Below are 24,165 nucleotides of genomic sequence, written 5' to 3' on the forward strand. Positions count from 1 at the left end.
ATCGTCCTTCTTACTCATAAGGCTTGATACAAGCAATCACACCATTCAATTAGGTACCTTAGCTGCGGAAATACTCTCTACCGCCGTGCAAACAAAAATAACTCAATTGCATTTGGTCGTTTCCCATTTGCGTGATTCTCGCAAACCTGCGCAGAGAATATCAACAGTACCCAGACCCCGGTCAAATTGACACATAGCCTCGCAGAGATATAAAGCAGCAACCCCCGCCCCGTATGAAGAACTAAACTTGAAAACCTATTAGCACCTTTTCGCTTTGGCTGCGGTCGCATTACAAACAGTGCATGTGTGAACCGACGTCGCACATTGGGAGTTTCGTGCAAATGGGGAGAACGGTGCGCGGTGGTGACCCTCTCCCTTGTCTCATCCGTCCGTGGAACCATAGATTCATGCCATGCTGGTATAGCTTACCGATAACTTTCGTGAGAACAACTCATCAGTTATGGGCGGATAGTTAGGTAAAAAGTTAATTGCCCAGAGGTTTTGCTGCGGTTGGACATGTTAAGTGATTTTACGGATAATGTGATATGAATCTTAGTTAATTTGCATGTATTTGAGCCTACTAGAGCAAGTGCTGATTTCCGTATCTAAACTGTATTATTTACGGAATGAGCACATCTTTGCCTTCAGAATAGTGTTGAGCCAGATGGGAAATCTAAAGACAATGTCAATGCAGTTAAAGCAATGTCAAGAAGTATCTCTCAGAACGTTTCACTAATTTGCATTTTCAATGTATTGTGTCGTTTAGTTTTTGGAGCTAGTTTCGGTATTATGTAAATGAGGCACTCAGTATAATATGTTCATTTCAATTATAATGATATAACCTTACAGAAACATTTAAACCAGTACACACTGGTTCAGAGACCGAAAAACGTGCGTTTTTTAGTTTTCGATGTTTAAACGTGATTTTAGAAGGGTGGCATCTTCCGAAGAGTTGGAGGGTTTCACTGCGAATTTATCTCAAACTAATCCGACTTAATTTATTGTAACAAAGTGGAAGTGACAGCTGCTACGGATTGATTCGACCTCCTTTATGAATGAATTGAAAAAAGAGCCTTCTGTGTGGTGCTATGCAATTTGTTTAACTAAACGTCTTTTTATGTAAATTTTTGTGCGATTTCTGGTAGTCTGGGCAAACAATGCAAGTGTTGGTAAACTCGCATTAAAATCTCGATCATTGAGTTCCCCCGAGAGAGCAAACTCATTTGAAGTCGGCTTCGAACAACTCACACATGCAAAATCAATTGCTCACGGTCAGAAATAATTCAATCATTAATAAGATCTGTTATATTTCTAGCAGAAAAAAAAAAACAAAGTATAAATGTTATGCCTGAAAAAAAAAACTGTTGAAAAAACAAGTCAATAATACCGAACTCGTTGAAAAAAAAGTTTTACTGTATCACTTAAAAACGTTTTTTTTTTATTGAACACTCGTTATTATCATTCCTATTGTAATTATTACCTTACATTTGTTTTGAGAACACATTTAGTTTTAATAGGTGGAGCAAGTGGATCATTTGGTACGAAGTTTCAAGTCACTCGTGCTAAATATGTAACAATTAGAAGGACCAACAAACAAACAAATTACAATTTGAAGTATATTAGTCCCTCATTTGTTTTTCAATTCGGTTTTTTATTTACTTTTTATCTATGTTTATTATCTTTGAAGAATGAAATTTAGGAATGTAAGCAAAGCCCGTCAATTTATTACTGTGAAAAAGGCTCATAAGAACTGAGTTATTAAGACGCATTCCAGTGGAATTTGGAGTTCACATTTGAAACGTAGATCCAAGAACAAGAAGAGCATTCTCGTCACCTCTGCACTGAAAATCGCCTACAATTACGAACAATCACTGTGATCTTCGTTTAATGACACTATGTATACATACATCCGGTACCGTAAGTAATCATCAATTACATGCTCCACTCATCTCGTACACCAACAATGCTGCACAATGTCAAGGCCGCACATGTTGAGAGCATTGAGATGCACTTTGACAAACCGTGGGGCCGACCTCGATCTCAGTCTCGGGCAAAGAATCAGCATATCCTTTACTTACAACACGGCTCATTCAATTTGACTAATGTCTACCTATATTTCAGTCGCCCCAAGGTACAGCAGACTTGTCGCGTTTCCTCATCTCGCTGCCGGTGGTTCGGAAATACTTTTGACATTCTACGCACGCGACTTAGTTGAGAGCCCCAAGATATGTCTTGGTGCTTACTTGTGTCATTAACGAGGGCGCGTTTACTTACTTGGGGTGCGTGAGAGCCTCTGAGCCTGAGTCTTATGGTTTTTCATGTTTGAGGAGGATTACACAAGTTGTGTGCTTAGGTGGCTAGAAGACCAACGCGTGCAATAAGCACCTAGCTACAAGTATGGCCAATGCAGGTTAGAGGGCGAATCTGGCAACCGAGCTCGAGAAGGCTGTTGGCATTTTGTGGTTTGACGGTCGGTGAACCATGCGATATCTTGCTACAAACTTGTAATAAGCCAATTCCTCTCCTAAATTGATATACTTTTGTTTGGCGGAAACGCTTTGAAGCTTTCGGAACTAGTTTCAACATTTAATATACCGTAAAACGGGGTAACTTTGATAGTTTTTTCGAATAAAACTTCAATATTTATGCATGCTGTTTCAAAGAATTATTATTTATATTTTTAAAACAATTACTGGCATCCTCGCTATCGATTGCAGTCGATAGATTTCCAAAAGATTTATTTTGAATGGATATATAATTTTTCATATAATCGAAAGTCGGTTTCCTGTTTTGGGGTAACTTAGATAATGGAGTATGAATCGAAATTTCTGACTAGGATTACAGAAATGGTCCCAGTTTGTAAAAATGCTTTTTGCTAAGAGATTTGAGACTGTATTCAAGTTTTATGATAACTAGGCTGTCAAAGATAAGTGGCCAACTATTCAAAACTACATCAAATAGTGATCGTAGAACAGATTGTTTGCAAGCGTTTTGAAAATGCTAAAATTGTGTCAATTCCTAATATTTGTATAAAAATCCTCAAATGTTCTTGATTCAAATGAAAACCGCTCTTACATGAAGTGTCATACTAATATTCTTCAGTTTTGCATTCGTTTTGCTTAACTGATTAACAGAAATTATGATATTTAGTTCAGTATGTGGTGGGTTACGCACTATCAAAGATACCCGCATTATCAAAGATACCCCGTTTTACGGTACCGTAATCCGGGGTAACATTGATCATTTTTTTGAATGTTTCTTAAATGTTTCGTTTGAAAATGCAAACGTTGCAAATTTTATATTTTTAAAACAAGTATTGCCACCCATAGTTCGTGGCTATATACTGCATTTTGTTTTTTGAAAGATTTAAGCATGTTTAAAAAAATGTTTTAAGTGATTTTTTGATAAAGCTGATATGGGGTAACATTGATCACCTATGGAAACAACGTTTGGTAATATTGAAAATATCGTTACTAACTTAAATCGCGGCCCCTGAAGCCGAATATGAAGGCCAAACGCTTACAAGTCATTTACTTTTTGAGTTATTTTAAAATTAAAAACAACTCGAACCACGGAATACGCCTAAAGGTAGGCAATTTCCTAAGGGATTTCTAAATTCTTTACAGTAATTCGTTAATGTTGCCAAATTAAGCACACTTATGAAAGATTTGACAACGGAATCGTTTTTGGCGATGCCATTTTTAGTAAGAACCGCATTTTTCTTGCTTATATCGTTTGCAGAACTTATGTGAGACATGAATCTTCGGTAGTGTCATCCTTAACCATTGAAATCATTGTTTCGAAAAGATGACAAATTTACGCATAATGTATACGCAATTTTCGCATACATCCTCACTTACATTAGCTTATGAATATAAGAAAGAGAAGCACCATTCGTAATTTTGAAATATTCCATCAATAAATGATGATACGAACTTTTTACGAGATGAGTCATTCCGATCAATGTTACCCCGGTGATCAATGATACCCCGGATTACGGTACCTTCAAATAGATAAATCTCAGTCATAGTATTATCAATTTCAAATACCGTCGTCGGGGGTGAGAATGGGTAAAAAAGCGTACCTTAATTTCGGGTGAAATTGATCACTTTTCACGGTTTTTCTTGTCTGATTTCTATAATGTTGACAATGCCAAACAACTAAATGCTGGAAAACAAGTACGAAGGTGAGCCTCATTGACCCAAGTACCGAAATTTTCTAACAAATCTAATTTTAGTGCTAAAAAATATGTCTAAAATAAAAAATCGGGCTATCTCATTTCGGGGTGAAATTGATCACTTATCAATGCCATTATTGTTAGTTTTCAAAACAACTTTACATAATAAATGAATCCGAATATGCTTGCCAAATTCTTAACAATACAATATTTATAGAAATAATGTATGTTTAAATTTCAAGAATAACGCAGAAAACGCCTCAATGTATGCAATTTTTAAAGGAATTTCCTGATATATAACAGAAATTCAATTATTTCAACCAAATCAACGAATTGGTACGAGTTTTGATTATGAGATCTAGTTTGGGGATATATCTTAAGTATCCTCACAAACTTTCAGGATTATACCATGTCCAAATCCTTGTCTAGTACTAGAAGTTTATTGATGTTTGTCAACACTGCACCGTACAAGATTTTGAAATTTTACGTTATTTTCAAAGAAATGACGTTTTTGAACGCAAAAAACTTCACAACACACAATTTGGACATACTTACGACAAACAACGTTCATTCACAGCAGGTTACATTGATATTTGTACTCCATTAGGAAGAAATAAAATCGAGTGACACAGTGATCAATTTCACCCTACTGATCAATTTCACCCGATTTTACGGTATGAACACATTGATTGTTGGATTGTAATTTGACCTGAAATATTCATTCCAATATAGGAATACGTTCATGGGGAAGGCATCATCCATTTATCACGTAATGCTAAAAACATGTTAACCCCCCCCCCCCCCCCCCTACGTAACGTTGTTGTTACGTCATACAACCCCCCCTTTTTTAAAATGTATTGTCATCTCTTATGAAATTTTTTTAACCAAAGTTAGTTTTTTCATAGGGTCTCCCCTTGCTGACGAAATTCAACGAAATAATTCAAAATAAACTGATTTACTACACAGGTGAATATTTTGTTTCCATTTTGTTACATTCGACGGTTTTATCACGTATCTGCAATTGATCTTGCGAGAAATCTGCCAGAAATCTGTGATGAAGCTCAGAATGTTTTAGTCAAACATCTATCTCCAAAAGAATGCCTTCATGATTTTTTTCAAAGAATTAGTCAAGGAAGTCGATAAATGATAATTAACATTCTCCAGAAACTCCTTCTGAGATTCTTCTTTATTTTTCTTCATAATTTTCGTGTGATTCTTCAAGCAATTTCATCAATAAGCATTCCAGCCATTTGTTCCAAACATTGTTTCTGAGAGTAGCTAGTTTTATTTTCTAGCGAGTTCTTAGTTATATCTCAAGATATTTTTCTGCTTCTGCAAGCATTAGTCTACGATGCCACCTTTAGATCTCGCACTTGATTGGAAATTATATCCATAATAACGCTTTAGGATTTGTTTCAAATATATCAAGAATATTTTATATTTGTTGTTGGTAATATTCTATAAAATTTTTCTCCGTACATTTTCACTAAATCTTCAAGATTTTTTGTTTAGAAATAACTCTCTCAAAATTGTGCTTTCAAAAACTCCATAAAGACCTTAAAGATCTCATCAAAGGTTCTTCTAAAATTTCTCTGGAAATCCTTGATTAAACGCAACCTGCGACTATTGAAAAAGTCTCTGAGAACTCCTCCAAGAACTCTTTTAGAAATTCTTTCAAACAACAAATCCATTAAAACAAACCCAGGAATATAACTGAGAACGTCTCCAAGCATTACTTTAGGCAGGGATTTCCCAATAAATTAGTCTAAGCACTTTTTCAGTAACTCACCTTGAGTAGTTTCAAGATATTATCCTAGAAATTTCTCCAGATATGCTTTTAGACTTTTCTAAGGAAACTTGTAGAATTGTTCAGATAATTAGAATTAGCATATGAATTTCGCCTTTAATTTTCTTCAAAATTTTTATTTCTGATTGTTCTAGGAATTTTTCTAGGGTTCACCTCAAATATATCCTATAACCATTTCAGCAAAAAATTATCAGAGTTCGTTTTCAAGAATTTTTTTTTTTTTTTTAATGCATGTTGAAAAAATCAATTTAATCTAAAATTTATCGTGCAATTTCAATCAAATTATATTTATGTTATGTTTCTACTAGAGATACATAATTTCATCCTTGAGACAAGCAGAAATGTTATTTTTATTACGCTGTGTTATTCATGGTATTCTTACACAAAAAGAACCTGGTTTTGAATAGAAGTGGAAGCACTACCACTGAACTGGGAGAAATGGATACCCGGACCAATTCTGGGGCAGAGAAATCAGGAGCACACAACACAATGTACTGCTGCTAATACTATACTTTATTACTAATGGCTTGCAATTAGTTTGCTTTAATGTTCACTTGTTGATTTTCGAATTGAAACTGATTTGCTCAATTAAATTGCATTACATTCATGTTTATTCCCTTATTTTGTTCAATTTTTACAAATTTTTCCATCTAATATGATCGGCCAAGGGCCTTTCAATCTAGGTTTTGATATTTTTGATTTGATGATTGGCTTGTTTTATTTGGATCATACTCTAATAATTCGGCTCGTGTTCTGGAGCGCCTTCGATTTTAAAATTTGATAACCTACCTTACTACTATGTACAAAAACAAAAAAGACAAAATTTGATAGTCGCACCCCCGACTATGGACCAATGCACGAGTTCATTATCTGACGTTTGAGCGGTGCCGTGTTATTTATGTGACCATCAGTGTTTTGAAAAACTCAATTTCTCACAACTCACGCTTGAGATTTTTCATGTGTGAGTTGTCGATCACGCAACACAGCAGTCAAAAAATCATGGATGAGTTGGTTCACCTTTTTGACTCATTGTCTCGTATTTTCACAGTTTACTCACACACGGCAATAATTTCTTGTTAGTCTGGTAAAATTATAGTAATCCTTTCTAACGTAAACAACAACATTCGGATTTCACGAGGTTTAGCCGGGTTTTGCGACTGAATCATTTTTTTACGGTTTGAGTTGTTTGAGTTGATTTTGCATCAAAATCTCGAGCGTGAGATTTATGACGTAGATCTCTGATGAGTTTGCTCTCACGGGAGAGCGTATTGATTGAGATTTGAGTGTGAGTCTATCAACACTGGTGACCATGGAAACGAATGAATTTGGCACCGCTCAAACGTCAAATTAGTGAACTCGTGCATCGGTCCATGGACCAATGCACGAGCTCACTCCATGACATTTGAGCGGTTCCGTTTTATTTATGTGATCATGGAAACGAGTGAGTTTGGCACCGCTCAAACGTCAAATTCACTCGTTTTCATGGTCACATAAATAACATCGATATGGACCAATAGGTCTGTGCCACAATAAGGGAGAGAAAAAAAAAACATAAATAACACGGCACCGCTCAAACGTCAACGAGTAAACTCGTGCATTGGACCATAGCGTGGACCACCTGCTTGATTTGCTCGGACTGGGTGCTCTCCTTTTATAGCACTCTGGTTGTATTATAAAGGCTTTGGAGCCCATCTGTAGCGTGGCCGTTGCTAATGCTCGCGTAGTCGTAGCTACACTGGTGACTACGATCAGAAAACATCCTTGATGGTGAGAGCGCCCATCACGTACATACACTATCTGAGAACATTGACAGCGTTACGTATGGATGGCACAACTGCAACGGGGGGTCTATCGTATAACTCTGAATAAAATTTTGGAGGAATTCTTAATTCAGGACAAACATTAGAAAAGGGCCCATCGCCATTGGTAAACATTGGCTTTGCAAGATGCTGTCAAGCCCAATTCAACTCGATCACGCTCACCAGTACCACTATCAGGATAGTGGTGTTAGTTTGCGTGGGCAAGCTAAAAATGGCTCAACAGCAACAGTGTTGATAGACTCAAATCTCAATCAATAAGCTCTCCCGTGAGAGCAAACTCATTGGAGATCTATTTCACAAATCTTACGCTTGAAATTTTGATGCAAAATCACTCAATCAACTCAAACCGTAAACAATGATTCAGTCACAAAACCCGTCCAAAACTCGTGAAACCCTAATGTTGATGTTTACGTTAGAAAGGATTACTATTCGCGATGACGGAAGCAAATACCACAGTTGACCCTAAGCGTGATGCTCCGATTTCATTGCATGGCAAAGCATAGAATTTTCAAATGCTTCCAAAAAATTCAAAACATAATTTAATTTAATTCTGTTAAGTGTACGGGAATAGATTTATAATAAGCTATAGAATCCGCAGAATATTGAGGGAAAAATATAAAAACCAAAATAATTTGTCTATAATGTAGCCCATCAAAAGTTTATCAACATGTATTGTAATTTTCACGAATGATTAGACTTTAATGACGAAATTGAGCAGCTGCCAATAATGTACCGATGGTACATTTTCAAACACCATTCACCTTTCATACTTGATTTCAGTCCCTACCAGCTGCACGCAAACAAATTTTGTTGTATAATCTACCGAATCCATGGTAGAATTAAGAACTGCACCAACGATTTTCAACCGACTAGAAAAATCTACCGAAAAGCTAAACATTACATATAATTTGCAATTGGATTAGATGGACAAATTGATGTGAAGATTTGCGAAAAAGATACACGTCTTCTCAGTGAGAATCGAACTCACGACTCCCCGATCTCTAGTTAGTTAACCACACGCCATGAGAGGACGCATGGACGCAGAAGTTAACCTGAATTCGATTTCAGCTCAATAATCACGTGGTCATTTTTCGCAAAGCAACTCTTTCGGAAGAATTAGATGCCCATCCAAACACTAGAGATCGGGGAGTCGTGAGTTCGATTCTCACTGAGAAGACGTGTAACTTTTTCGCAAATCTTCACATCAATTTGTCCATCTAATCCAATTGCAAATTATATGTAACGTTTAGCTTTTCGGTAGTTGTTAAACTTCCACTCGGCTGGTTGGCCGTAAACCACGATTCATTATTAAAAACAAGTAGAAAAATCTGTTAAGTTTACTATAATCTGCTGAAAATCACTGAGCAGTGCAGTAAATTTGACTATGTCCATAGTAGCATCCACTACAAAGCATTGTATTTCAATCCGTGACACCCACCGTACAACACAGTGTGGTCAAAAGTATGATGCTAAACTTCTCAAATCAAGAATGTTTCTAGTCAAAAATACTACAACTCTGGTTAAATCAACAGAAGAAATTTTCTTGTGTAGTGATGTTGACTATGTTTTGGTAGAGTCAACAGATTAATGTAGTCGGTTAAAAATCGTTGGTGCAGTTCTTAATTTTACCATGGATTCAGTTGTTTCTACAATAAAATTCATTTCAGTGTGGTTTTGACACGTGAACACGACCATCTGGAGCACGAGAACAATGACTGTAAAGATCGGAAGGCCAGCTGGTTTTGTTGTGTAAATAAGACCAGCTGGTGAGTCGAGAACAAAAAGAAAATTGTAAACACTGAGCTGGCCGGAGAAAACTGTCATGAATATCAGAGTGATTGCATAAGCGGCGGTGATTGAAAAGGGGCAGCGAAATCGACGACGAAATTTGAGAAAGACGAAATTTAGATCACTAAAGTCTAAGTGGTGAAAAAAATCGCAATACTTAACAAATTTTAAATAGCTATTGTGGGTTATTTTATATAAGCATTTGAAATTTCAGTTTCTATACCTTGCCGGGTAAAATTTTCGACGCTTCATGCACAGAGTAAACTTTTTTCAGGTGGCAGCACCGTACCTTCGTCAGAGCGAATAATTCTACCAGACTAACTAATTTCTTGTTGCCGTGTTCTAATAAACTGTGGAAATACGAGACAATAAGTCAAACAGGTGAGCCAACTCATCCATGATGTTTTGACTTCTGAGTTGCGTGATTGACAACTCACGCATGAAAAATCTCAAGCGTGAGATATGAGAAATTGAGTTTTTCACGATATAGAACAGCAACACTTCTGAAAAAAGGCTCTGGTCTGGGCCCTTTTCAGATGTTTGTCCATAATTATTCTCAAACGAATGCTAAGAAGATCTTCCGAGAGAATTGTTAGAAGTATCTAAAGAAATCCACAGAATAGCTCTCATGAGCATGAGCATGAGCATGAGCATATATGACCGTACAATTCGTAGTTGCTACTCCGTGATTGACTAGAGCAATCGAAGTTGCACAGGGAATTAATGAATGGGGCTTGGGATTAGCTTACCATTCTTCAATGTGCACAAATCGAGAGCTCAAATTTTAAAAGTCAATAACGGCGCCGGCCACGTCCTTACGGTCATCGGGGAAGGGAAGGAATGTTAGCTAGACAACCGTTGTTACTAGAGACCGAAGAATCTTCTGCATCTCCACAGTTGTCATGGAAAGGATATTGGGTTATTGGGATAAGGTAAAGATCTGGGAGTCACCAGCGGTTGGTGATGCGATCCATGATACAATCACGCCTAACCCGTTTAACGCCTATAAAGTGTTCATCGCTCACTCTCGCAAAAGCAAGCGATATGATCTACAGATCAAACACTACTGACCCTATCCGCGAATCACGCCACTATTTATACATGCCACGCGAGCGACGCGCAACATGATTGATCCTGCTCACATCACCCGCCCCCACAGGAGCAAGTAACGCGAGCAAAGGATCAAACACTACTGACTCTATCCGCGAATCACGCCACTATTTATACATGCCACGCGAGCGACGCGCAACATGATTGATCCTGCTCATATCACCCGCCCCCACAGGAGCAAGTAACGCGAGCAAAGGATCAAACACTACTGACCCTATCCGCGAATCACGCCACTATTTATACATGCCACGCGAGCGACGCGCAACACGATTGATCCTGCTCACATCACCCGCCCCCACAGGAGCAAGTAACACGAGCAAAGGATCAAACACTACTGACCCTATCCGCGAATCACGCCACTATTTATACATGCCACGCGAGCGACGCGCAACATGATTGATCCTGCTCACATCACCCGCCCCCACAGGAGCAAGTAACGCGAGCAAAGGATCAAACACTACTGACCCTATCCGCGAATCACGCCACTATTTATACATGCCACGCGAGCGACGCGCAACATGATTGATCCTGCTCACATCACCCGCCCCCACAGGAGCAAGTAACGCGAGCAAAGGATCAAACACTACTGACTCTATCCGCGAATCACGCCACTATTTATACATGCCACGCGAGCGACGCGCAACATGATTGATCCTGCTCACATCACCCCCCACAGGAGCAAGTAACGCGAGCAAAGGATCAAACACTACTGACCCTATCCGCGAATCACGCCACTATTTATACATGCCACGCGAGCGACGCGCAACATGATTGATCCTGCTCACATCACCCGCCCCCACAGGAGCAAGTAACGCGAGCAAAGGATCAAACACTACTGACCCTATCCGCGAATCACGCCACTATTTATACATGCCACGCGAGCGACGCGCAACATGATTGATCCTGCTCACATCACCCGCCCCCACAGGAGCAAGTAACGCGAGCAAAGGATCAAACACTACTGACTCTATCCGCGAATCACGCCACTATTTAGGTGTCGGCCAGGGTAGACGCGTCACGCGACGCGACGCGAAAATCCTTTGGAGTTTGACATTTCATTATTAATAATTGTTATTCCTTCCCAGGCAATTTTCGCGTCGCTTCGCGTGACGCGTCTACCCTGGCCGACACCTTATACATGCCACGCGAGTGACGCGCAACATGATTGATCCTGCTCACATCACCCGCCCCCACAGGAGCAAGTAACGCGAGCAAAGGATCAAACACTACTGACCCTATCCGCGAATCACGCCACTATTTATACATGCCACGCGAGCGACGCGCAACATGATTGATCCTGCTCACATCACCCGCCCCCACAGGAGCAAGTAACGCGAGCAAAGGATCAAACACTACTGACTCTATCCGCGAATCACGCCACTATTTATACATGCCACGCGAGCGACGCGCAACATGATTGATCCTGCTCACATCACCCGCCCCCACAGGAGCAAGTAACGCGAGCAAAGGATCAAACACTACTGACCCTATCCGCGAATCACGCCACTATTTATACATGCCACGCGAGCGACGCGCAACATGATTGATCCTGCTCACATCACCCGCCCCCACAGGAGCAAGTAACGCGAGCAAAGGATCAAACACTACTGACCCTATCCGCGAATCACGCCACTATTTATACATGCCACGCGAGCGACGCGCAACATGATTGATCCTGCTCACATCACCCGCCCCCACAGGAGCAAGTAACGCGAGCAAAGGATCAAACACTACTGACCCTATCCGCGAATCACGCCACTATTTATACATGCCACGCGAGCGACGCGCAACATGATTGATCCTACTCACATCACCCGCCCCCACAGGAGCAAGTAACGCGAGCAAAGGATCAAACACTACTGACCCTATCCGCGAATCACGCCACTATTTATACATGCCACGCGAGCGACGCGCAACATGATTGATCCTGCTCACATCACCCGCCCCCACAGGAGCAAGTAACGCGAGCAAAGGATCAAACACTACTGACTCTATCCGCGAATCACGCCACTATTTATACATGCCACGCGAGCGACGCGCAACATGATTGATCCTGCTCACATCACCCGCCCCCACAGGAGCAAGTAACGCGAGCAAAGGATCAAACACTACTGACCCTATCCGCGAATCACGCCACTATTTATACATGCCACGCGAGCGACGCGCAACATGATTGATCCTGCTCACATCACCCGCCCCCACAGGAGCAAGTAACGCGAGCAAAGGATCAAACACTACTGACCCTATCCGCGAATCACGCCACTATTTATACATGCCACGCGAGCGACGCGCAACATGATTGATCCTGCTCACATCACCCGCCCCCACAGGAGCAAGTAACGCGAGCAAAGGATCAAACACTACTGACTCTATCCGCGAATCACGCCACTATTTAGGTGTCGGCCAGGGTAGACGCGTCACGCGACGCGACGCGAAAATCCTTTGGAGTTTGACATTTCATTATTAATAATTGTTATTCCTTCCCAGGCAATTTTCGCGTCGCTTCGCGTGACGCGTCTACCCTGGCCGACACCTTATACATGCCACGCGAGTGACGCGCAACATGATTGATCCTGCTCACATCACCCGCCCCCACAGGAGCAAGTAACGCGAGCAAAGGATCAAACACTACTGACCCTATCCGCGAATCACGCCACTATTTATACATGCCACGCGAGCGACGCGCAACATGATTGATCCTGCTCACATCACCCGCCCCCACAGGAGCAAGTAACGCGAGCAAAGGATCAAACACTACTGACTCTATCCGCGAATCACGCCACTATTTATACATGCCACGCGAGCGACGCGCAACATGATTGATCCTGCTCACATCACCCGCCCCCACAGGAGCAAGTAACGCGAGCAAAGGATCAAACACTACTGACCCTATCCGCGAATCACGCCACTATTTATACATGCCACGCGAGCGACGCGCAACATGATTGATCCTGCTCACATCACCCGCCCCCACAGGAGCAAGTAACGCGAGCAAAGGATCAAACACTACTGACCCTATCCGCGAATCACGCCACTATTTATACATGCCACGCGAGCGACGCGCAACATGATTGATCCTGCTCACATCACCCGCCCCCACAGGAGCAAGTAACGCGAGCAAAGGATCAAACACTACTGACCCTATCCGCGAATCACGCCACTATTTATACATGCCACGCGAGCGACGCGCAACATGATTGATCCTGCTCACATCACCCGCCCCCACAGGAGCAAGTAACGCGAGCAAAGGATCAAACACTACTGACTCTATCCGCGAATCACGCCACTATTTATACATGCCACGCGAGCGACGCGCAACATGATTGATCCTGCTCACATCACCCGCCCCCACAGGAGCAAGTAACGCGAGCAAAGGATCAAACACTACTGACTCTATCCGCGAATCACGCCACTATTTATACATGCCACGCGAGCGACGCGCAACATGATTGATCCTGCTCACATCACCCGCCCCCACAGGAGCAAGTAACGCGAGCAAAGGATCAAACACTACTGACCCTATCCGCGAATCACGCCACTATTTATACATGCCACGCGAGCGACGCGCAACATGATTGATCCTGCTCACATCACCCGCCCCCACAGGAGCAAGTAACGCGAGCAAAGGATCAAACACTACTGACCCTATCCGCGAATCACGCCACTATTTATACATGCCACGCGAGCGACGCGCAACATGATTGATCCTACTCACATCACCCGCCCCCACAGGAGCAAGTAACGCGAGCAAAGGATCAAACACTACTGACCCTATCCGCGAATCACGCCACTATTTATACATGCCACGCGAGCGACGCGCAACATGATTGATCCTGCTCACATCACCCGCCCCCACAGGAGCAAGTAACGCGAGCAAAGGATCAAACACTACTGACTCTATCCGCGAATCACGCCACTATTTATACATGCCACGCGAGCGACGCGCAACATGATTGATCCTGCTCACATCACCCGCCCCCACAGGAGCAAGTAACGCGAGCAAAGGATCAAACACTACTGACCCTATCCGCGAATCACGCCACTATTTATACATGCCACGCGAGCGACGCGCAACATGATTGATCCTGCTCACATCACCCGCCCCCACAGGAGCAAGTAACGCGAGCAAAGGATCAAACACTACTGACCCTATCCGCGAATCACGCCACTATTTATACATGCCACGCGAGCGACGCGCAACATGATTGATCCTGCTCACATCACCCGCCCCCACAGGAGCAAGTAACGCGAGCAAAGGATCAAACACTACTGACCCTATCCGCGAATCACGCCACTATTTATACATGCCACGCGAGCGACGCGCAACATGATTGATCCTGCTCACATCACCCGCCCCCACAGGAGCAAGTAACGCGAGCAAAGGATCAAACACTACTGACTCTATCCGCGAATCACGCCACTATTTATACATGCCACGCGAGCGACGCGCAACATGATTGATCCTGCTCACATCACCCGCCCCCACAGGAGCAAGTAACGCGAGCAAAGGATCAAACACTACTGACCCTATCCGCGAATCACGCCACTATTTATACATGCCACGCGAGCGACGCGCAACATGATTGATCCTGCTCACATCACCCGCCCCCACAGGAGCAAGTAACGCGAGCAAAGGATCAAACACTACTGACTCTATCCGCGAATCACGCCACTATTTATACATGCCACGCGAGCGACGCGCAACATGATTGATCCTGCTCACATCACCCGCCCCCACAGGAGCAAGTAACGCGAGCAAAGGATCAAACACTACTGACCCTATCCGCGAATCACGCCACTATTTATACATGCCACGCGAGCGACGCGCAACATGATTGATCCTGCTCACATCACCCGCCCCCACAGGAGCAAGTAACGCGAGCAAAGGATCAAACACTACTGACCCTATCCGCGAATCACGCCACTATTTATACATGCCACGCGAGCGACGCGCAACATGATTGATCCTACTCACATCACCCGCCCCCACAGGAGCAAGTAACGCGAGCAAAGGATCAAACACTACTGACCCTATCCGCGAATCACGCCACTATTTATACATGCCACGCGAGCGACGCGCAACATGATTGATCCTGCTCACATCACCCGCCCCCACAGGAGCAAGTAACGCGAGCAAAGGATCAAACACTACTGACTCTATCCGCGAATCACGCCACTATTTATACATGCCACGCGAGCGACGCGCAACATGATTGATCCTGCTCACATCACCCGCCCCCACAGGAGCAAGTAACGCGAGCAAAGGATCAAACACTACTGACCCTATCCGCGAATCACGCCACTATTTATACATGCCACGCGAGCGACGCGCAACATGATTGATCCTGCTCACATCACCCGCCCCCACAGGAGCAAGTAACGCGAGCAAAGGATCAAACACTACTGACCCTATCCGCGAATCACGCCACTATTTATACATGCCACGCGAGCGACGCGCAACATGATTGATCCTGCTCACATCACCCGCCCCCACAGGAGCAAGTAACGCGAGCAAAGGATCAAACACTACTGACCCTATCCGCGAATCACGCCACTATTTATACATGCCACGCGAGCGACGCGCAACATGATTGATCCTACTCACATCACCCGCCCCCACAGGAGCAAGTAACGCGAGCAAAGGATCAAACACTACTGACCCTATCCGCGAATCACGCCACTATTTATACATGCCACGCGAGCGACGCGCAACATGATTGATCCTGCTCACATCACCCGCCCCCACAGGAGCAAGTAACGCGAGCAAAGGATCAAACACTACTCAGAAATCCACAGAATAGCTCTCATGTGATATTTTGTAGAAATTTTGGTTATCTAAGAGTAATCTTGATTCTTGGAACAAATGTTGGAGTTATATCAAAAATGGTCCTAAAAAGTATACCAGAAAAAAATATTGGAATAATTTTTTGAAAGATCCTTAGGTGTATTTCATTGAGAATCTCTCAAGAAAATCTTCCAAAGAAATTGATGATCCTTGACAGAATTCTAGAACATGTATGGCATAATCCACGAAAAATATAGAGAAAATGTGAAAAATTTCTTCACGATATATCCCAAAAAAACAAAATTTCATCTATTAGTAGTAAATCTCAATAAAACATTGATGATTGATTGAAATACACACTGACAGTATCCCTTAAACTATCCCAAAAGTAATTGTGAGTGTAATTTCTGAAGGGAAAATATTCGTAGGAATCTATTGAAAAATTTAATGCACAAGTGGAACTCGCAGAAAAAATAATTCACAAATCATTAGAATAGCTGGCAGAGGGTTCTTTGCAACAAATATAGAAACAAATTTCATGAACATTGTGTTTTTGAAAATTTACATTGGGTAGAATACATCGCCGGATGAAAAAAAAACAAATATTGAATTCTGGAGAAATCTCCAATTTAATCCAGAGACAGTTTCTGTGGATTTTCTGGAAGTATTTCACAAAAATATTTTAGGGATGCGTGCAGAAAGTCGACAGTTATTTGCGGAAGAAATGTTGATGGAATCCATCTTAGAATTTCTTGTAGAAACTGTATGCTTTGTTGCGCCTAATAAAAAGATAGCAGTCCATCTCGTGATGTTTTGATATAACTCTGAAGTAATAAATAATAACAATAAAAAAAATCAGTATTTGATGAATCATGAAGTTTTAGGTGCCGCACAAACTATTTCGATAACTTTGTTAGAATGACCACCTCTCTCGGAGCTCGATAGTGTTTTATATATAAAAAAGGTTAAGGAAATCGAGTCTAGTACACGACACTGAAGACGGCCTTACAGTTGAGGTCGAAATACGCGTATCTGTCAAAGGATACAAACTCTAGTGGAATTAAATGGTATAGTACTAAATTCGGTTTTTTCATCTACTTAAAAAAAAAAACAATTTACAAGTAAAACGATTTGAAACATCGTATTTCAGTGGCCTTTGAACCCAACGGAATCCGGAATAATTCCAGTACCGGTTCTGTATATATTTGCTATAATCCAGAGATATTTTCGAAAACTTCTACAGAGATAACAGTACTATCTAAAAGGATTTCCTTAAAAGATTTCTCCAAGAAATATTTTTGATATTCACCAGAAATTCCTCTGAAGAAACCTCCAGTAATTCTTCTATGGATTTTTTTCAAAGAGTTTTCAAAGATATTTCCTTTAGAATTCCTACAGGGATTTCTCGAAAAAAAAAACTCAGGCATTTTAGTAATTCCTTCGAAGATTTCACCTGGACAGATATCTGAATTCATTTTTTAGTAATTTCTTCAAGGATTCCAACAAAAAGCAAATCCTTGGACAGGAATTCGTTCTGCATTTTTTCTAGGGATTCCCCCAGGAATTATTTTAGGAATTTGTTTTAGGATTTGCTCAGGAAATAGTCCAGAAGCTCCTTCAGGGAGTTCTCAATAAATTTATTTAGGAACATTTTAACTGGAAATGATTCAATGATTTTTTTTTTTTTGAAAATTCGTCCAGAGAATGTAGTAAATCCTTAAGAGATTTTTTTTCAAAAATTCACCATGACCTATTTAAGAAGTTTTCGAAAAGGTTCACCTGAGTCTCATACAACGTGTTAAAGTTGAATTTCTTGGTTGGTTAATGATTTAGATAATTCTCGATTAGATTATACCACTTTTTTAAATAATCATGTTTGTCTCATTTCATTACAGGAAACAATCGCATGGAAAACGTTCGCCGGCATCGCTCGTGAGTCTGATTCGCTCAATTCGCTGGTGCGAATCATCCCACGAACAACGATGGGATTCGTTCAGGAGGTGGTCAACTCGTTTCGGGTAGGTAATCCTTATGTTGTTAGCTAAACTGATTGATTTCAAGCATTGTCGATTTCGCGTAACGTCCTTTTGCTATAGGACGTTTGATATAGTGAACATTACTTCACTACGACAGCGATGATTTGTAGCTTTGTTATGCCAAAGGTTCACATACAATTCCCTGCCTTCCTTAAGCTCATAGTGTGCAATATCATTTTTGTTTCATCCACCCAAAGCAACGAGGTCCACGTGCCATAGTGCTGACTCGGATGGGAGCCCTCGAGGGTCGCGTCCAGAAGGTCAAGGGTGGCGGCCGAGGAGAGTTCTTCGCCTTCAAGGGCATCCGCTATGGGCAACCTCCGGTGGGCAAGCTGCGCTTCAAAGCTCCACTTCCTGCGCAGCCATGGAAGGGCATCAAAAGCGCCATGCGAGAAGCATCCGTTTGTCCCCACAGGAGTATGATCTTGGACAACTTCAAAGGAAATGAGGATTGCCTGTTTCTGAACGTTTACACACCCGATCTACCCATTGGAGATTTGTAGGTTTCATCCAGTGTAAGAGCGAGACTAGATTTAACGAAGACTTACTTTACAGCAACCCCAACTTACCAGTGATGGTATGGTTACACGGCGGAGCCTTCTCCTTTGGTTCTGGAAACTCATTCCTGTACGGACCGGATTACCTAGTTCCTGAAGGGATAGTGTTGGTAACATTCAACTATCGTTTGGGTCCGCTTGGGTTTTTGAGTGTAGGTAAAGATGCTTCTGGGAATGCTGGAATCAAAGATCAGGTGCTGGCCCTAAAATGGGTTCGGGAAAACATTGCCGCATTCGGGGGTAATCCCAAGGATGTGACGATCTTCGGTCAATCGGCTGGTTCGGTTTCCGTACACCTGCTGATGATGTCCCCACTGGCAAAGGGATTGTTCCACAAAGCGATCGCCCAAAGTGGGTCAGCCATGAACCCTTGGGCTATTGCAAGGAATCCTAAAGAGCGAGGCTTCCTACTGGGTCAAATGATCGGATGTTATACGAACAATACGGACGAACTACTAAGCTACCTGAGGAAAGCCTCCCCACAGAAGCTGATCAATGCAGCTTCTCAGACAATCACACAAGAGGACGTTAAAAGAAGTATAGGGCTGCCGTTCGTTCCATCGATCGAAAATTGGACCGGAGAAGATGCTTCGGATGAGGAACCGCTGATATCCGAGGATCCGATGACTATAATGAAACGCGGGAAGTACAACAACGTGCCACTGATCACCGGGTTCAACTCAGATGAAGCTATGCTTTTTATAAGACGTAAGTATAGAAATATTACGGTGCTCCAAAATTTCAGTTTGTCGGAAAACTCTGAGGAGCTCGACCCCCAAATGGTAGCCTAAGGATGTTACAAACGAAGTTTTTCGAATACGGAAATCTGATAAATGTCGTTTAGAGGTTGCTCTTTTGTGATTATAGCGATTAGTATAAAAAAATATATTCCTTGTTATACTTCGTGGTATTTATTATTTTTAGTATTTTTGTGCAACTCTCGGTTTTTGTACTAACTTTATACTTTAAAAATCTAACATTTCAAAAATTAAAAAAAATTAGACTGTGTTTCAAACCATCAGAAACCGTTATCAAACTGAAATCTAAAATAATTGCTAACTTATGGAAGGTTGGGGAATCTTATAAGGAAATACTAAAGCCAAATACATCATAATTTAACCGCATCGCATAAGACTTTAGAGTTACCATGATTAGGATTCCAGTTGATCAATTGAGTTATATTGATCACTCCCCTAACAAGCTACACAATTTTTAGGGTAGATTCATCAATATATTCTGCACTAGATTATTGCATAATTTAGAAAGGGACTCACAATATCATGCAGGATGCTTAGCATCTATTATCTGTTTTTCGATTTCTCCAAATGAAATTTGCTCCATTCACTGATTCTTGTTAGATTTCATGAACTTCACTTACTGACTTTTGTCAGACATCAGGCATATATTTGTGCATTTGAAAATGTGGATCGCCACACAAAATTGCTTCTGCGATTCGGCCCGTAGTTCAAAAAGGTTGAGCTGGCCTGATCTAACTTATTAGTAGACAAGTCAAGGGCCTGGTAGACGATTCTCAGTCTTCAAACTCTTCGCGGGCTGGATGCATACGTTGGGCAATCCTGATTTAAACTTTCATATACAGTCAACTCCCCCTAACATGATATTGAAGGGATCATCGAGTTAGAAAAGTATTGCGTTGTATAATACAATATCAGTTCAAATGCGATCCAAGGGACCATCGAGTTAGCCATGAAAATCAACTTTTACTATGGTTCTCTCATACGATATCGAGATACCAAATATCAAGTTTGGGAGAGTTGACGGTAGTTTGAAAGATGTGGGATACAGTTTGGTTTTAATAACACGAATAAATTTTGATGAAATCGATTTTTTCAACATGTACACTACCCACCATAAGTATGGAATCGCGTATTGCAACACTCATACTGAATATTGCAGCACCTTGAAAAGTTTAGCATCACTTAAAATGGATATTATCTCGTGATTCTGAAGTACTAGATCAATGTATTTTTGAGGACATCTTAAAAAATACGTCTTTGAGCCCCTGCAATTTTTTTATTTTTGTTGAAAAAACTTTTATCACTGGATTTGGGGTGATGCTAAACTTAAAAGTGCTGCAGTACTCAGTATTGCATCGATTCCATACTTATGTGGGTAGTGTATGTTATCTCCTTATACTAAAAATTGCTTTCGAGCTTTTAAATCAGGGCTTTCCAACGTACGGGCCGCGGGGCGCATCCGTCCCACGACCAAATGTATGTGGCCCGCGGAGGGATTGAAGATTCTTCTCATATTTGGCCCGCCTACTATACTGCCAAATTGAAGATAGAATATACCTAACTGTTAAACTTTCAATTTAGTTTCAAGCTTATATTTTAGCTCGATGATTATTTGAATTATTTTTTCCGATTTTTTAAAACACTTAATTTTAAGCTACTGAAAATTTTATTCAAATTTAACAAATTATTCTACACATAAGTCTAATTTAAGAAGATAGATTCAAAGCCCATTATAAAAAAAACAAATTTATAAAATTAACTTTGTTATGATTACAAAAAACTATTTCTATATCGTGCCAATATAATCGAATAGCACTTTAATTCACCATGAGGGCTAATAAAGGGCTATTATTGAGCTGAGTACTCCAAAACGGCGGAAAAGTATGCTTGGTTGACTTCCTTCAATATTCGATAAATTATACCTGAATAAAAGTAATTGCCAATTTGATTCTCACAAAATCATCAATAAGATTCCATAGACTTCTATGCAACGGAGTCCTTATAATTCAACATGAGTGCTAACAAAATGAAAAAGCTATCTTACCAAGTTTTTTAACATAGTAAAATTTTGGAACACCTATTGATACTTTGAAAAGCAGAAATTTATCATGAGTGAACAATTACAGGACTTCGAAAGGATCCGAATTTACTGCAAAGCATTGATGGGGACTTCCAGCGAATGATACCAATCGACTTGCACGTGCAGCGAGACACGGAAAAAGGTGAAGTGGTGGCACAAGGTATCCGAGAGTTCTATCTCGGTGATCAACACATAACAAATGCTACAATTCAGAACATGATGGACGTAAGTTTAGACTCCGGGTTCGTTTCACAGGCGATCATTAAACTCTTCCTCTCCATTCGCAGATGATGTCCGATATTATGTTCGTACATGGCATCACAGATTTGGCACGACTAAATGCCGCCGCTTCCGGTGGCGATTCGACCTGGCTGTATCAGTTCGCATACGATGGATCGCTGGGCATTTACAAGCGGATATTGGGCATTGACTGGCCCGGAGCTTGTCACGGAGACGAGCTGGGTTACATGTTCCACTTCGGTGTGCTGAACATTCGACTCGACAATTCCTCGATTGAGCTGCAAACCATGAACAAGATGACACGATTATGGACCAACTTCGCCAAGTATGGGTGAGTACAATGTTTCGTTGCATCACCTTTTTTTTTTTTTTTTTTTTTTTTTTTTTTTTTTTTTTTTTTTTTTAATTTCTTTATTAGTATCATTCCAAACATTACATTCATTATTTCTTATATCTAGGTGTTCTGTGTTATTAGACAACACTATCATCCTAATTTGGTAAAACAAATTTAAGATTTAATTAACATTTTGTTAATAACAACATATTACATTTCATTTGCCGTAGCAGTTCAGTTTTTTTTACAGGTGAGTTGATTTCACCTGCTTATAAGAGAAAAAAAAAACGTTTTTAATATACTTAACCTAACTTAACCTAAACATATAACGCATTAATCGTGGCAATAGAAGATTGTAACGATTTTTGCCTGAAATTATTAATGATTGTATTTGACATTTGTTCCAATGTTTCAACATTGGATATTCTATGTAACTCATTGGTACTATACCAGGGAGGAAGTCTCAGAATCATTTTCAAAATTTTATTTTGAATTCTCTGCAGAGCTTTCTTCCTGGTATTACAACAGCTAGTCCATATTGGTACAGCATACAACATGGCTGGCCTGAAAATTTGTTTGAATATCAACTGCTTGTTCTTAAGACAAAGTTTTGATTTTCTATTAATAAGGGGATAGAGACATTTTACATATTTATTACATTTGGCTTGAATGCCCTCAATGTGATTTTTGAAAGTTAAATTCTTATCTAGCATGAGCCCTAGATACTTAACTTCATCTGACCAATTTATTGGAACCCCTCTCATCGTGACAACATGTCTACTTGAAGGTTTCAAATAAAGAGCTTTTGGTTTATGTGGGAATATTATTAGTTGAGTTTTGGAAGCATTAGGAGAAATCTTCCATTTTTGCAAGTATGAAGAAAAAATATCCAAACTTTTTTGCAATCGACTACAGATGACACGCAGGCTTCGTCCTTTGGCGGAGAGGCCTGTGTCATCCGCAAATAAAGATTTTTGACATCCCTGAGGTAACTCAGGTAAGTCAGATGTGAAAATATTGTATAATATTGGTCCCAAAATGCTGCCTTGAGGAACACCAGCTCTTACAGGAAGTCTTTTAGATCTGGAGTTTTGATAGTTAACCTGAAGTGTACGATTTGACAGATAACTTTGAATTATTCTAACAATGTATGTTGGAAAATTAAAGTTTTTTAATTTTACGATCAAGCCTTCAGTACCAAACACTGTCGAATGCTTTTTCTATGTCTAGAAGAGCAAGACCAGTAGAATAGCCTTCAGATTTGATGGAACGAATCAAATTTGTTACACGTAAAAGTTGATGAGTGGTCGAATGTCCATGGCGGAATCCGAACTGTTCATTGGCAAAAATTGAATTTTCGTTGATGTGGGCCATCATTCTGTTCAAAATAACCTTTTCAAAAAGTTTACTGATGGAGGAAAGCAAACTGATTGGACGATAGCTAGAAGCTTCTGCAGGATTTTTGTCTGGTTTTAAAATTGGAACAACCTTAGCATTTTTCCATTTGTCAGGAAAATATGCTAATTGAAAACATTTGTTAAATATATCAACTAAAAATGATAAGCTACTTTCTGGAAGTTTCTTGATGAGGATGTAGAAAATTCCATCATCGCCAGGAGCTTTCATGTTTTTGAATTTTTTAATAATAGTTCTCACTTCTTCCAAATCAGTCT

The 24,165-nt window shown here is 40.7% G+C and overlaps 1 protein-coding gene across 1 annotated transcript in view; it reads left to right on the forward strand.

Annotated features, from left to right (window-relative positions):
• Positions 1–24,165, forward strand: part of LOC5569229 (esterase B1) — a 129,479-nt gene that overhangs the window by 41,198 nt on the left and 64,116 nt on the right. The window contains exons 3-7 of the mRNA XM_021857565.1: positions 18,383–18,505; positions 18,721–19,022; positions 19,079–19,788; positions 21,965–22,143; positions 22,206–22,489. Coding sequence (XP_021713257.1) covers positions 18,383–18,505; positions 18,721–19,022; positions 19,079–19,788; positions 21,965–22,143; positions 22,206–22,489 — 1,598 coding nt within the window. The remainder of the gene's footprint in view (positions 1–18,382; positions 18,506–18,720; positions 19,023–19,078; positions 19,789–21,964; positions 22,144–22,205; positions 22,490–24,165) is intronic.

The sequence above is a fragment of the Aedes aegypti genome, chromosome 1 (genome assembly GCF_002204515.2).
Source record: "Aedes aegypti strain LVP_AGWG chromosome 1, AaegL5.0 Primary Assembly, whole genome shotgun sequence".
Taxonomy (NCBI): Eukaryota; Metazoa; Arthropoda; class Insecta; order Diptera; family Culicidae; genus Aedes; species Aedes aegypti.